At 42.1% G+C, this 14486-nt stretch overlaps 1 protein-coding gene across 2 annotated transcripts in view; it reads left to right on the top strand.

Moving 5' to 3' along the window:
• The window catches only part of ttc28 (tetratricopeptide repeat domain 28), a 104672-nt gene that overhangs the window by 75584 nt on the left and 14602 nt on the right, over nucleotides 1–14486 (top strand). For both annotated transcript variants that reach the window (XM_068706419.1, XM_068706418.1), the window contains exons 9-17: nucleotides 6818–7020; nucleotides 7103–7250; nucleotides 7337–7508; nucleotides 8019–8187; nucleotides 8270–8430; nucleotides 8519–9007; nucleotides 10391–10583; nucleotides 10724–10804; nucleotides 11437–11689. In XM_068706419.1, the coding sequence (XP_068562520.1) occupies nucleotides 6818–7020; nucleotides 7103–7250; nucleotides 7337–7508; nucleotides 8019–8187; nucleotides 8270–8430; nucleotides 8519–9007; nucleotides 10391–10583; nucleotides 10724–10804; nucleotides 11437–11689 (1869 nt within the window). The remainder of the gene's footprint in view (nucleotides 1–6817; nucleotides 7021–7102; nucleotides 7251–7336; nucleotides 7509–8018; nucleotides 8188–8269; nucleotides 8431–8518; nucleotides 9008–10390; nucleotides 10584–10723; nucleotides 10805–11436; nucleotides 11690–14486) is intronic.

The raw sequence follows: 14486 nt of genomic DNA, 5'->3' as shown, positions 1-14486 counted from the left end.
TGTTGATCACTTTAATGTTGCAGCTGGTTCAGAGTTACACACCTACACTCATTTCATTCATTCATCAGGTCACAGCTGATCGATACAGTCGATAAGAAGCTCATCAGCTCGTGGTGGACATGTGATGACTCTAGCACAAAGCATCATAAACTCTACGTGTCCAGGTCGCATTAATTTAATTTGTCATATCATCAGGGATTGCTATTTATTGCTGAGATAATGTGATGTCATGATACATAATTCCATGTTGTCCCGACTGGTTGTCCTTCATGCTGTGATTGGGGAACTGGTATCAAATTGCATTTTATGTGTTATTAAACGTAAATTTAACTAAAACTAAAGACAGGAAACTAAACATGGTAATACATAAAGTGCTACTTACTGTTTACATAATTATGAAAACATAATAACCAATTTTAAGTTGTTATTTGTTAGAAACACTAATGTTTATTCACTTTATTCTCTGACTTCATTGTCTCCTTCAGAAAACAAACAACCTGCCTTTCTAAACTCTTTTATTGTTTTCTGAGGGAATTTCATTTTTCCTAAAAGTCGATGATGTGATTTAATTTTAGATAAAAAGGTGAAAACATTCAAAGGCGATGAACTGACAGATGCAGAAGTCTGACGGAGAAGTAACTCAGCAGACTGACTGGCTCATGCTGGACCCGATCGACCCGATCGACCAGCAGAGCACACACACGACGGGACTCTCAGTACTCAATACTACTCTTCAGTACACATTGAAGGGAATTGTTATGCTACTTTATATTTTTATTTCACAAAAGATTATTGCTTTGCACATTCAGATGAATAATACAAAATATAATCATCAATAATCAACAGAATAAACTACCCAGCAGTATATAAAGTATTTGTTTAAAAGGTTCCATCTTTGCCAGCTGCAGCATTAAAGTGATGAACACATTAATTCATCAATAGTTATAATACAATGATGTAATATATATATTATTCTGTAATAATGAGTACTTTTACTTTTGTGTATTTATATCGGTGAAGGTCTAAATGCAAGATTTTTACTTATAACAGAGTATTTATACACTGTGGTATTACTGATTACTGAAAGATCCGAGTTTTTAAAATGTGAAAATTAGAAGTTTGTGAAACATACAGAGAGAGACAGTAGAATGTAACTAAGTACTTCTAGTCAGGTAAGGTTTTCAGTGCAGGAAGTGAAGTATTTTCATAGTAGTACTGTAGTATACGTAGTATACTTCTTCCAGCCCTGGCTGTAGACCATGTGATGGTCCTGCTCCCCCTGAGGCCTGATCACATGACTGCAGCATTAGTGCCTCTCTGGCCAATCAACGCTCATGTTTTATTAACGGGGTTCTGGTTTCTGCGGCCACAGTGATATGTGAGAGGCGGAGAACCCGACTCCAGCGCTGAGTGGACAACTTGCCGCTCTGTGTGTGTGTGTGTGTGTGTGTGTGTGTGTGTGTGTGTGTGTGTGTGTGTGTGTGTGTGTGTGTGCTGCATCACGGAGCTCTGAACAGTTTCCAGGATCAAGAAAACCTTTCCTGAGTCTCGTGTTCAGTCTGTTCAGTTGTTTGCCTGAATCGAGCAGAACTCTGATGTTCCTCTGATGTTCCTCTGATGTTCCTCTGATGTTCCTCCGATGTTCCTCTGATGTTCTTCTGATGTTCCTCTGATGTTCCTCTGATAGGAGGTCGCTGAAGTCGCTGACTCTTTAGTGACAGACGAGCTGCAGTCGGTGGTTCAGATCATCATTTATGGATGATTCTTTTCTCTCACTGCTGACGTGACAACCCTTCATTCTCCTCTCCTCTTTTGTTTCCTCTTCTCCACTTGTTTCCTCTACTCTTCTCTTATCCTCTCTTCTCTTGTTTCCTTCTCTTATCCTCTCTTGTTTCCTTCTCTTATCCTCTCTTGTTTCCTTCTCTTATCCTCTCTTGTTTCCTCTTCTCCTCCATACACTTGTTTCCTCATCCTCTCCTCTCTCGTTTCCTCTTCTCCTCACTTGTTTCCTCCTCTCTTCCCATCTCCTCCCCTCTTCTCTGGTTTCCTCTCCTTCCCTCTCCTCTTTTGTTTCCTCTTTGCTTCTCCTCTCTTCCCTTGTTTCCTCTTCTCCTCTCGTCTCTTGTTTCCTCCTCCTTTCCGCCTTTGTTTCCTCCTCATCTCCTCTCTTGTTTCCTCTTCTCCTCTCTACACTTGTTTCCTCTTCTCTCATCCTCTCCTCTCTTGTTTCCTCTTCTCCTCTCTACACTTGTTTCCTTCTCTCTTATCCTCTCCTCTCTTGTTTCCTCATCTCCTCTCTTGTTTCCTCTTCTTGTCTCCTCTCTTGTTTCCTCTTCTCTCTACACTTGTTTCCTCTTCTCCTCTCCTCTCTTGTTTCCTCTTCTCCTCTCCTCTCTTGTTTCCTCTTCTCCTCTCCTCTCCTCTCTTGTTTCCTCTTCTCCTCTCTACACTTGTTTCCTCTTCTCTTCTCCTCTCCTCTCTTCTCTTCTCCTCTCCTCTCTTGTTTCCTCTTCTCCTCTCTACACTTGTTTCCTCTTCTCTCCTCATTTCCTCTCTTGTTTCCTCTTCTCCTCTCTACACTTGTTTCCTCTTCTCTTCTCCTCTCCTCTCTTGTTTCCTCATCTCCTCTCCTCTCTTGTTTCCTCTTCTCGTCTCCTCTCCTCTCTTGTTTCCTTTCCTCTCTTGTTTCCTCGTCTCCTCTCCTCTCTTGTTTCCTCTTCGTTGAGGTGTTGTGATGGGACCATTAATAGCTTCACTGTTCATGAATCCACCTTCAGTGTGACTGGATGCAGTATTTGTATTTATTGCTGCATCTTTACCTTAAAGAAAAATGCAGAAAGTGACCAGAAACATGAGGCTCAGGATCTTTTCTCCTCCTCTGTCAAACACCCCGTCATCAGATCTCACCCGACTTTTACACACCTCTAATCTTCATCCGTCGGGGGGGAATCCCACCGTCCTGCAGAATATCAGCACAGAGCACGCTCCTCGGAGGAGCTCCTGAGTGAGCAGAGTTTAAGAGGAGAGAGGTGTATCTGTAACCAGATATTCCAGCCAGCTCTGCAGGCTTCTCAGTAATCCTCTTAGAGCGAGACCCCGATGAACCAGGTCTCCCTCTCCTTATCGGCCTCCTCCTCCTCCTCCTCTTCCTCACGTTGCCTTGCTTCCTACATCTTCCCCACAGAGCTTATGGGTCTTAAAAACGTTGTATTCTAGTGTCGTTTTCTCTAAACCTACAGTTGCTATTGCTCAACAGCTGTCTGACTGCAGGAGCGATGTGCATGTGTCTGCACAAAAACCAGACACATCTCTCACATATAAACGTGTTTCTATAAAAGCATTCTGTGAGGATGTGTGCACCTCATGCACTCCTCAAGTCATTCAAGCACACAACTGGAAATGAACAACAGTGATAAACTGAATTAATCATTATTCTTTTAGTTTGGACGCTTTCGCAGTTGCTCACTAATCTATAATATGCCAATTAAAGATGCAAGTATTCATTTTAATTAATTGCTTTTGTGCGACTAGTTTTATTATTCTTCCGTTCAGTCGGCTTTTGTTTGTTTTAAAGTCAACATACCTTTTTATTTCCCCGTGTTTGTGCTCTGTGTTTACTCTGAACCATCATTGATTATAATAATAATAACATTCATTTATAGAGCAATTACCTTTCTGCAGCTTCAAGTCGATGATGGTTCACAGATGATGAAATATTGACTTAATGCAAGTATGGACACAATAAATAGCCAAAGCATTGTGGGAAATTATGTTTTTCGTTGCCACGCTTTACAACTGTTAAGCAGACTGAAGTTATTAATTTGCAAACATTTGTTTGCGTTGGTATATTTCTAACTGTGCTTCATTAAACCAGATAATCTCACAATGATTGAGTTTTAAGGAGAGTATAAGAAACTCAGAACTCTGTTTTTATTGTTATTGTCATCAAATCCCATGAGAAGACCAACGTGTGTTACGTTAAATGTGTTACTTTGAAGTCATAAATCTTCAAAAAAGGCATCTGAAATAAAAACAATGTTTTAAATATTTTATAAACAGCTGCTCACTGTAGTTTTTATCAAATGAGCAGGAGGAAACATTGCGTTTGTTGGGGACTATTTTCAGCGGTGGATGAATCCACATTTGGGGTTCTATCTGGTGTTTCGATGTTGGATTGAGTCAGAATAAACTACAGTGTGTTCATGGCTCATTGATGTGTTTTTCATTTGAATGTTGGTCTTGTCGTGGCATTTATTGACGATATTAAGATGAATATCAACAGACTGATGCTGAACAGAACAACAGAGCTGGAGAAGTGCCAAAGACTCCCAGTTCACCCTTTGAATCAGACCACCGTCTCTGTCAATCAAACTTTATACGTATAACACCTTTCATACATGTTACAGTTCAGAGTGCTTCACAGATGAAACTAAGAACAATGTGGACTCTGAAAACAACAGAAAAGAAAAAAGCAATTTAAACAATTTAAGACCAATGCACACGAGACATATAATAAAATGAAAGACAATATAATCAAATAGATTTTTTTTTTTAATTCCACACTGGCCAAAAAGTTTCTTTTTTTATTTATTTATTTATTTATTTCGGGGACAGTGTACAGCTTTTGTGGACCGTGAAAACAAAAAAAAAGACAAAAGCAATTAAAAAAATTGAACCAATACGAGACAATAAAGTGAAGGAAAAATATAATTAAATAGATTTATTTATTCCCCCTTGGCCAAAGAGTTAATTTATATATTATTATATTTATTTATTTATTTATTTATTTATGTTTGTTTTCTTACATTAATTGATTTATTTATTTATTTAAGACTTTAAGGAGACCAATCCTTGCAAGACACTAAAATTAAGGAAAACATAATCAAATAAACCTATTTATTTATTTCTATATTAATGTTTTTATTTAAGACTGTAAAGGGTAATCTAATCCTGCTATAATCTTGTTTTCTCTGATTTGGACCTTAATCAGACTCAGATAACTTAATTAAGGTGTTTACATGACGGCTGCAATTATCACAGCTTTGCCTCAAATCTGGTTCTAATCAAGTTGTTAGCGTGTAAACACAACAACTGTAGGAGGGAAGATGAAGGTTTCCTTTAAACCGCAGACACACACACACACACACACACACACACACACACACACACACACATGCATTAAGAGTGTGTCACCTGCAACAATCGCTGTATTTTGTATTTAGGTGGGTCCTGCAGCGACTGTCTTCCTCTCTTGTGTCCCGAGTTTCTTTCTTAACTTGTGTACACTTTGTAAACTGGGTTGTTGATTGTTGGGAACAAAAACGGTTGTGAGGTTCCACTGGGATGTACGTTTGTTCCCGTTCCTTCTCCCTGAACAGAGAGACATCTCCTCTGGATCTGTGCACACTGAAGATCCACAGCAGCAGATTATTATTAGATTTTTGTGGAATTTTCCCACTGTAGCGTTTTAATTATTTACTGCTCTGCACTCGTATCTCACATGTACATGTTTTCTTTGCTTGCTGGTTATTTATTATCCGGTGCATCATTTTGGGAATTTAACCATGTTCCTGACGGCCCCTTAATGTTGGATGAACTCATATTAATGTTGGATGAACTCATATTAATGTTGAATGAACTCACATTAATGTTGGATGAACTTGTCAGCAGTGCTGCAGACTTTAGAGTTGGACGCACATCACAATAAAGTCGGACTTTCTTTAGACTCTGCGCTTTAAAGACTCGACTGTACTGAGATGTGTCCTGGTAACAACCATCATTAGGGGTTTGATATATTGTATAATGTTTATCGTTGTTGTTGTTCGCTGCTGGCTGAGGGCTACCAAACGGATTGTCATTGTATTACTACAATGACATTAAAAACCTCTTTATCTTTATCTTGAGACGGCTCTGCTGACCGATTTTAGATGAAAGTTACTACGAGGAACTTTCATTTAGTGGTGATTCTGGTGCCCCCTGTGGACTAAAGTGGTAGTGTATCTGAGCACCAGACTCCCTTTAGAAAACCTCTCATTTTACTGCAGCAGGGTCTGACAGTCTGCCCCTCTCAGTCCTGGTTCTGGTTCTCCCGTGCCTCCCTTCTGTCCAGCAATACGTCCTGGGTCTCCAGCAGCGTGGTGTCAGTGTTGGCTCCCAGAGAGGAGAAGCTCTGCTCCTGGAGGAGGAGGAGGAGGAGGAGGAGGAGGAGACGCTGCTGCTGCCGGGAGCTGAGCTCTCCACCTCCCTCCGGAGACTCAACATTTACTTGACAAATTACTATTTATTTATTTATTTATTTATTTATAACAGGGACAGTGCAGAGCTTCTTTAATGTACCTGAGTCAGCTATAGAATAATTTGCATCCGTAATCCCTGAGCAGGAAACAGAGAATAACGTCTCTGTTAAGAGAAACAGAGACGTTCTATAATAGTCATAATCATAATCATAATAATAATAATACCAAAACAGCGTGGACTAAAAACTACATTGATAAAATAGAATACAATTATACAACTTAAAGACAATAGAAGAAGTGATAAATAATATGACAACAAAAGATAATACCATTTTTAAACTATTATAAAAGTAAGTGGAAAGAAAATGTCTATAAATCTATTTTGAGTCAAAGTCCTGGCTGAATAGGAAGCTTTTAAGTTCCAGCTGTTCCTGTTCTTTTTAATTATAGCTAAAAGCCGATTCACTAAATGTTTTAGTCAAAAGACTTCAACAGTAATTATCAGCTCAAACCCCTAATTAGAATAATAAAATGTTGCTTAGCAGCATCTTAACCCTTTTTTCTTCTTCCCTCCGTCTCAGGCATCATCCACCAGATGAAGGGCGAGTATGAGACGGCGCTGAAGCTCCACAAAGCCCACCTGTCCTTCGCCCAGGAGCTGAGTGATTACGCTGCCCAGGGTCGGGCCTACGGCAACATGGGCAACGCTCATCACGCGCTCGGCATCTACGACCAGGCCGTCCGCTACCACCGCCAAGAGCTGCAGATCTCTCTGGAGGTGAACCTCAAGCCACGTGTAGCTATACGCTGGTGTTGGACAAACACCGCCGTCACGTCTCTGTTATGTCTTTTTTTCCCAGGTGAACGACCGTCCGTCCCAGGCCTCCACGCACGGTAACCTGGCCGTTGCCTACCAGGCGCTGGGCGCCCACGACCGAGCCCTGCAGCACTACCTCCACCATCTCGCCATCGCACGGGAGCTCCAGGACACCCAGAGCGAAGCCAGAGCACTAGGCAAGAAGAAGCCAGAGCACTTGAGGACAGAAGAGCGGGGATTTATTCATTTTTATTGATTCATAACTATTTTTCCTCTTTTGCAGCAAACTTGGGCAACTTCCACAGCTGGAGAGGCGAATACGCTCAGGCCTTGCCGTACTACCAGCAGTACCTGGCTCTGGCTCCGGGTCTGCAGGACCTGGAGGGAGAAGGGAAGGTTTGCCACAACCTCGGCTACGCTCACTACTGCCTCGGACAGTACCGAGACGCCGTCAGGTCAGAGACCTAATTCATCTCATGAAGCTCAAACTTTTTCTGACTGGAACATGTTTGTTTTCACAGAGAAATGAGAAACTGACTATTTTAAATTGTAGTGGAGATTCCAAAGTTGAAAAAGATGTCAAGAAGAGCAAATTTTTCTGACAAGGAATCTTAAATATTTCCATTTGATTAAATGTTGCAGCCATAAAAAAAACATGGAGTGTTGGGACTTGATGCAGGCGGAAAAGTGAAGCCAAAGCTTCATGTGTTAAAGCTGCATTCTCTCTAGTGTCCATTAGGGGGCGACTCCTCTGGTTGTATAGAAGTCTGTGAGAAAATGACTCTACTTCTCTCTTGATTTATTCCCTCAGTAAACATTGTAAACATGAGTTTAGTGTGTATTTTAGTTTATGGTCTCAATCTCTAGTTTCAAGTCTTCAATACAGCATGATGTTCATTTAGTAAATTATGGTCCATTTAGAGTCAAACAGACGGATAGACGTATTTTTTTCATCCATTCCACAGGTATTACGAGCAGGACCTGGCCTTGGCAAAGGACCTCCAAGACAAACTGGCCCAGGCTAAAGCCTACTGTAACCTGGGTCTGGCCCACAAAGCACTGGGGGAGCACAAGAAAGCAGAAGAGTGTCAGAGATACCTGCTCTCTCTAGCACAGGCCTTGGACAACACGCAGGTCAACTACTACTACTACCACTGTTGTTGAGCCAACACACACAGGAAGTGATTGTTGATCACGTGGTTGTGTTTGTCAGCAGGCTGTGTTCAGGGCCCTCGGGAACCTGGGCGACATCTATGTGTGTCGGGGCGATCTTCCAGGAGCTCTGAGGTTCTACCAGCAGCAGCTAAGTCTGGCTCAGAAGGTCAGCGATCAGAAGATGGAGGCTGACGCCTACTCGGCTCTTGGATCAGTTCACAGGTAATAAAAAGTCGGCAGAGATATTCAACCGTGTGCCGTTTTCTTCTTCTTCTTCTTCTTTTCTTACCGCTCTTTTGTCTCCCGTCAGGCTGCTCCGCCAGCTGGACGCGGCCTTGTCCTTCCACAGCCAGGAGCTGACCGTCCGAAAGGATCTGGGCGACCAGCAAGGGGAGTGCCGCGCCCTCGGCCACCTGGCGGCCGTCCACATGGCGCTGGGGGACTACGCCACGACCTTCCAGTGTTACGAGGCCCAGCTGGGCCTGGCGCAGGGACTCAGGGATGCCCGCCTGGAGGCGCAGGTCCACGGGAACATGGGCATCACCAAGATGAACATGGGGGTGTTTGAGGAAGCGATCGGCTATTTCGAGCAGCAGCTGGCCATGCTACAGCAGCTGAGCGGGACCGAGAGCATGCTGGACCGGGGCAGGGCCTACGGGAACCTGGCGGACTGCTACGACGCTCTGGGAGACTACGAGGAGGCCATTCAGTACTACGAGAAGTACCTGACGGTGGCTCAGAGTCTCAACCATGTCCAGGACCAGGAGAAGGCCTACAGAGGACTCGGCAATGCACACAGGTAAACATAGGTTGAAGAAGACTTAAAACTAGAGATTGAGACCATAAACTCATGTTTACAATGTTTACTGAGGTAATAAATCAAGAGAGAAGTAGAGTCATTTTCTCATAGACTTCTGTAAAACCAGAGGAGTCGCCCCCTGATGGACACTAGAGAGAATGCAGCTTTAACACATGAAGCTTTGGCTTCACTGTTCAGACTCAGAGGTTGCCGTCTGTGTAAAACAAGCGCTGTTAACTGTCTTGGAGCTAAATCATAATTAATGTTATTCGACAGCCTAAAGTAATATTCAAACTGATTTAAATACATATTTGATTTCCCATCTTTGCTGAGCAAAAGTTTTGTGCAAAAGTAATTAAAGGCGTGTCCCAAATACATGCTGAGTTCAGTTGAGTTCGGTGATAAATAAAAGCCTGGGCTATTAATTGAAGCTTATGGTTAGTGCATATCCCAAAATGTCGAACTAATTTAATTTGTATATTTCATTCTCCTCAACATTGTGACTGTATTCACCCTGTCTGCTGGTGGAGTGAGCTGGAGCACAGGATTTGCATTAATTACATCTTCTTTAAGTGAATGCTGAACATGGAAACTGGATTATATTCTCCGTTATGGACTAGAATACAGCAAGCAAGCAAGACACGCCATGTGATCTGCTTTTTAACATGTATCTGTAACATTAAGTCCACCAAAAGTGTGTTCATGCTGCGACCAATTGGGATTCAGCGCTCTGGACTTTTATTGTTGTATTAATGTCTGTTTGTATGAACGTTTATGTTCTGTGCTCTCCAATTAGTTTGCCAGGACAACATTCACGCACGAAATCTCCAACGAGCCTTTCTCGCCTCAAGCTTACACACATTTTAAATTAGAGTCGTGATAATAATTAAAATAATATCGGGTTTTTTCAATAACAGTAACGAGCAGCTGGGAGTAGATGGAAGTTCCCTCGCTTCATTCCAGAGAGTATACGCTCCACATTTCTCTCCTATGAAACCACAGAAGTAACGTTCACCGACAGAAGAAGAACTTAATGATGACTTTCCTTTATCCGTCTGTTCCCGCTCTCCGGAGTGACAATGAGAGTAGAATCACTGATTTATCCCGATGAGCGCCGCCTCTGTAGATGTTTCTGCTTCTGCTCTTTCTCTCTGAGGACACTGAGCTGATTTTACAACCCATCATCTAAATTATTAACCCGTTTGCTTGCTTAAATTGCCCGCATGGGTCTCTCTGATAAAAAAGAGGGCTTTGATACTAGGAAAAGACAGTATCGTAATATGCATTTTTAAAACACGTACTTTGCTTTTATTGTTTGTAAGATCAAGAAACTAAATGATCACGTCCTTTGTTTTTCCCTCCCCTCCCTCTCTCTCCCTTCAGATCTATGGGGAGTCTCCAGCAGGCGTTGGTGTGCTTTGAGAAGCGGCTGGTGGTCGCCCATGAGCTGGGCGGAGAAGGAGGGGGCAAGGCTCAGGCTTACTGGGAGCTGGGCACTTTACACAGCCAGCTGGGCAACTACGAGCAGTCGCTCTCCTGCCTGGAACACCAGCTGAACATCGCACGCACAGCGGGGGTAAGAGTTCATCTGCAACAGATTTACTCTTTCAGCTGTGTCTTCTAGCACTTCTGAATACAACAAATGGTCTTTTTTTTATGATGAAAAGTACATTCATATGCACAGAAAGATGTAGTAAATCCTGCATTGAATATCAGGATAAATCCCTGGAGGCAGAGGCGAGCGATGCACTTGGAGGCGTTTATCAGCTGATGGCCGACAACGAGACAGCGCTGCAGGTTTGTGCAGATTCATGATACATAAGTATTTACTAGCCATCATTTTAAAGAATAGTTTGATTTTTTTTTTGCTTATTCACATTCTTGCAGAGTTTGTGAGAAGATTAATACCACTTATGTCTGTACGCCAAATCAGAATCAGAATAAGGTTTTATTGCCAAATACACACAATACATCATTTAAAAATAGAAAGTGGGAAAATTTACATTAAAATATGATAAACAAACAAATTAAGAGTATGTTTAAAGTGTTATTAAAGTGTTGTAGAGTTAATTAAATATGAAGCTACAACCAGCAGGCTTTAGCTTAGCTTAGCATAAAGACTTGAAACAAGGGGAAACTACTAGCCTGGATCTGTCCAACCTGCAGAGACTCAAAGAACTCCTCCTAGTAAAACCACAATTTATCATGTTTGGGTTTTTCTACGGATGGTTGGTGGATTTTGCAGAGCCAGGCTAGCTGTTTCCCCCTATTTCAAGTCTTTATGCTAAGCTAAGCTAACTGGCTGTAGCTTCATATTTAGCGTACAGACACGAGAGTGGTATCGATCTTCTCATCCGAGTGTCGGTTAGATAATTGAATTCCAGAAATGTCAAGCTAGTCCCTTCAGTAATCGGGCTCTCCTGCTGCAGTGGCACCAGAGGGCGCTGGACATAGCCGAGCAGACGGAGTGCGTGAGGAGCCAGGGTCGAGCCTACGGAAACCTGGGGCTCACCTACGAAGCTCTCGGGAAGTACGAGCGAGCCGTGGTCTTCCAGGAGCAGCACCTCAGCGTGGCGGCGCAGACCAACGATCTGATCGCTAAAACTCTGGCCTACGGGAGCCTGGGGAGGATACACCACGCGCTGCAGAACTATGCACAGGCTGTGATGTACCTGCAGGAAGGTAAGGAAGCTCAGCAGCGTCGACACGCCCCCTTTAAACTTGGATTGTAGTTTTGATTTCAGAGTTGACGAGTGATTGATGGATGGATGTCTTCATATTATTGGTTTCGCTTATGAAGAAAATATGATAGAATGGGGGTTTTTTTGCATTACAATTTGACCTCTGATATGATCTGAAAGAATGAAAAAAGTCCTTTTCCATTTAATTAAATTCAGGCTCATTTTCTGTACGTTAGCGTAGCATAAAATAGCATGCTTTTCAGCATAGCATGCTGAAATTGTCAAGTTTGCTAACTAACTAGCCAGCAGCTATATTAGTAAAATTCAACTCTTATCTCCATGGAGGATGTGACACACGAGGAGCCGCCTGTATGACCAGTAATCACACGACATTGTCCACCGCGTGACTTTTGTTTACAGTTTCTGGATTGTTTGAGTTTTGTCTTCGTGAACCCAAACCGGACCAGTTGAAAAATCTAAACAGCGTGTCATCCTCGCGTTGGTTTGAGTCAAACCAGCGAGGAGAGCATCAAGGAAGGACACAAATCCAAAAGAACATTTAGTAAAATAACCAAAACTATTCTCACTGTGTGTGTGTGTGTGTGTGTGTGTGTGTGTGTGTGTGTGCTCATAGGATCCCGTTGCGGATAGAAAATATTGGTATTCAGAGGCTTTAAATGTGTCATATTTTAAAGGGAACTTACGGGGATTTTCTTAAAATTAGGTCATCAGAAGAAAATGTAAAGATACTGTAATCACATTAATAAAATGTAAATATAGAGGCTTTAAACTCAATAATCCAGATAATCTGGCATCTATTTATGTTGTAATCATTAATTAATTTGACAAGATAACTGATTCTCGTCTCTCTGATTATGGAATAATTATTCGTTAATATGAAGAAAACAAGCCTGTTAACTAATATTTTCATTATTGGTAAATCTGTAATTTTATTTTATCGATTCATTGTTTAGACTATGAAATATCAGAAAATAGTCATCAATGACCTAATAAATTGAATTAACTGCCAACTAATTTCTTAATTGACTCATAACTTCAGCTCTAATAGAAATACTCAGCACCTGTTCCACAGATGGCAACATTCTGCAGTGTCTTTTTGTCCCTCATAGATACCTTTAAGTACATATCATGCAGTGACATGAATGCGCACTGATAAATATGACACGTTAATGTGAAAAGAGCGTCCTCACGCACCATTAAACAATAAGTGGTTATGTAATAGACTTCACTCCCACCTGAATCCAGACGCAGCGTGTGTCTGACAGCGTTTCCACCATGTTCAAAAGCAGTCGGTTTCTGCCGTGAATCAATAAACTCTCCGCTTGTGATGAAAAGCGAGTGAAAAAAGTCACTCGCTTTTCTTCCCCCTGCAGCGTGCTTTCCTTCAGGCAGCTCGTCGTCAATAAATCCTGTTTGATTCAACTTCTCCTCTAACTTGACTTTTCTTTAAAACGCATCACATCTCTCGTAGTCGCTAGTTTTAAAACTGCTTTCTTGTTGAAAATAATCCTGAGGGAAGATGGATGGATTACTGAACGGGCCTTTTGAGCTCAGGCCCAGGGGCCCAAAGTGACAGGGGCCCCCCACGGCCTTCATCTATAAAGTGTCACTCAAAGAGACACATACCATCAGACACAAAACAACTATACGAAGAGACGCAAAATGACTATGAAAACACACAATACAAGTACAAGGAGATAACAATAAACACAAAGATACTTAAAACAACTACAAAGAGACATCAAATAACCACAAAGAGACACAATACAATTACAAAGAGACACAAAAAGACCATAAAGAGACACCAAACGACTACAAGGAGACACAAAATGACCACAGACACAATCAAACAACTACAAAGAGACACAATATAACAACAAAAAGACACAATACAACTACAAAGAGACACAAAATGATCACAAAGAGAGACAAAACGACTACAAGGAGACACAAAACGACCACAGAAAGACAATAAGTAACTGCAGTCACATAACGACCACAAAGAGTCACCAAACAACTTGAAAGAGACTCAAAATAACTACAAAACATCACAGAATGACCAAAAAGAGAGACAAACAACTGCAAAGAGACACAGAATGACTACCAAGAGACACAAAACAACAACAACAAAAGTTCTAAACAACTATAAACTATGTGTGTCTTGCTCGTGTCTGGCAGATGTGGTGGGGCCTTTTGCATGTCTGAGCCCATCGTCTCATACTCCGCCCATGTGCTGGAATCTCTTTTCTACACTTAAACATGCACACATGCAAACTAAAGCGCAGACAAAGCTTCATTTATGAACTCCTTCAGGCCTCATCGGGCCTGTAAGACACGGTCACGGCTTGTCACCAAAACTCACGGATCCTCTTGATTTTAATTGATCATTAACTCAACAAGCAGCCAAGAACTCGGAGCTCAGAGTTGAAGTGAGGACGGAGCCGGAGAAACATTCGTATGCGCTCCTCCAATTAACCTCCCACGACCGAGAGGAAAGAAAACACCGAAACAGAACATCACAGGCCCAGACACCCAGAGAGAGAGAGAGAGAGTAAATCAAAACTAGATGTTTGATGAGATTCAGCTCAATCTAGAGAACCCTAATGAGAACTAATCACAACCCGCAACGACTGTCTGCGTCCGCTCAGCGGGGGGGAGATGAAACGTATCTGAGACAAACTGGAGAGCAGAGACGTCTTTGGATTCCAGGCAGAGGAAGACAAAAAGGGAACGAGGAGAGAGGAGAGAACGGCAACTGTGAGGCTCCGGGGCAGCAA

This window comes from Cebidichthys violaceus, unplaced genomic scaffold, assembly GCF_023349555.1.
Source record: "Cebidichthys violaceus isolate CVI_PGR_0920_01 unplaced genomic scaffold, fCebVio1.0.p SCAF_12, whole genome shotgun sequence".
Taxonomy (NCBI): domain Eukaryota; kingdom Metazoa; phylum Chordata; class Actinopteri; order Perciformes; family Stichaeidae; genus Cebidichthys; species Cebidichthys violaceus.
This window is presented reverse-complemented; position numbering and strand designations above follow the sequence as displayed.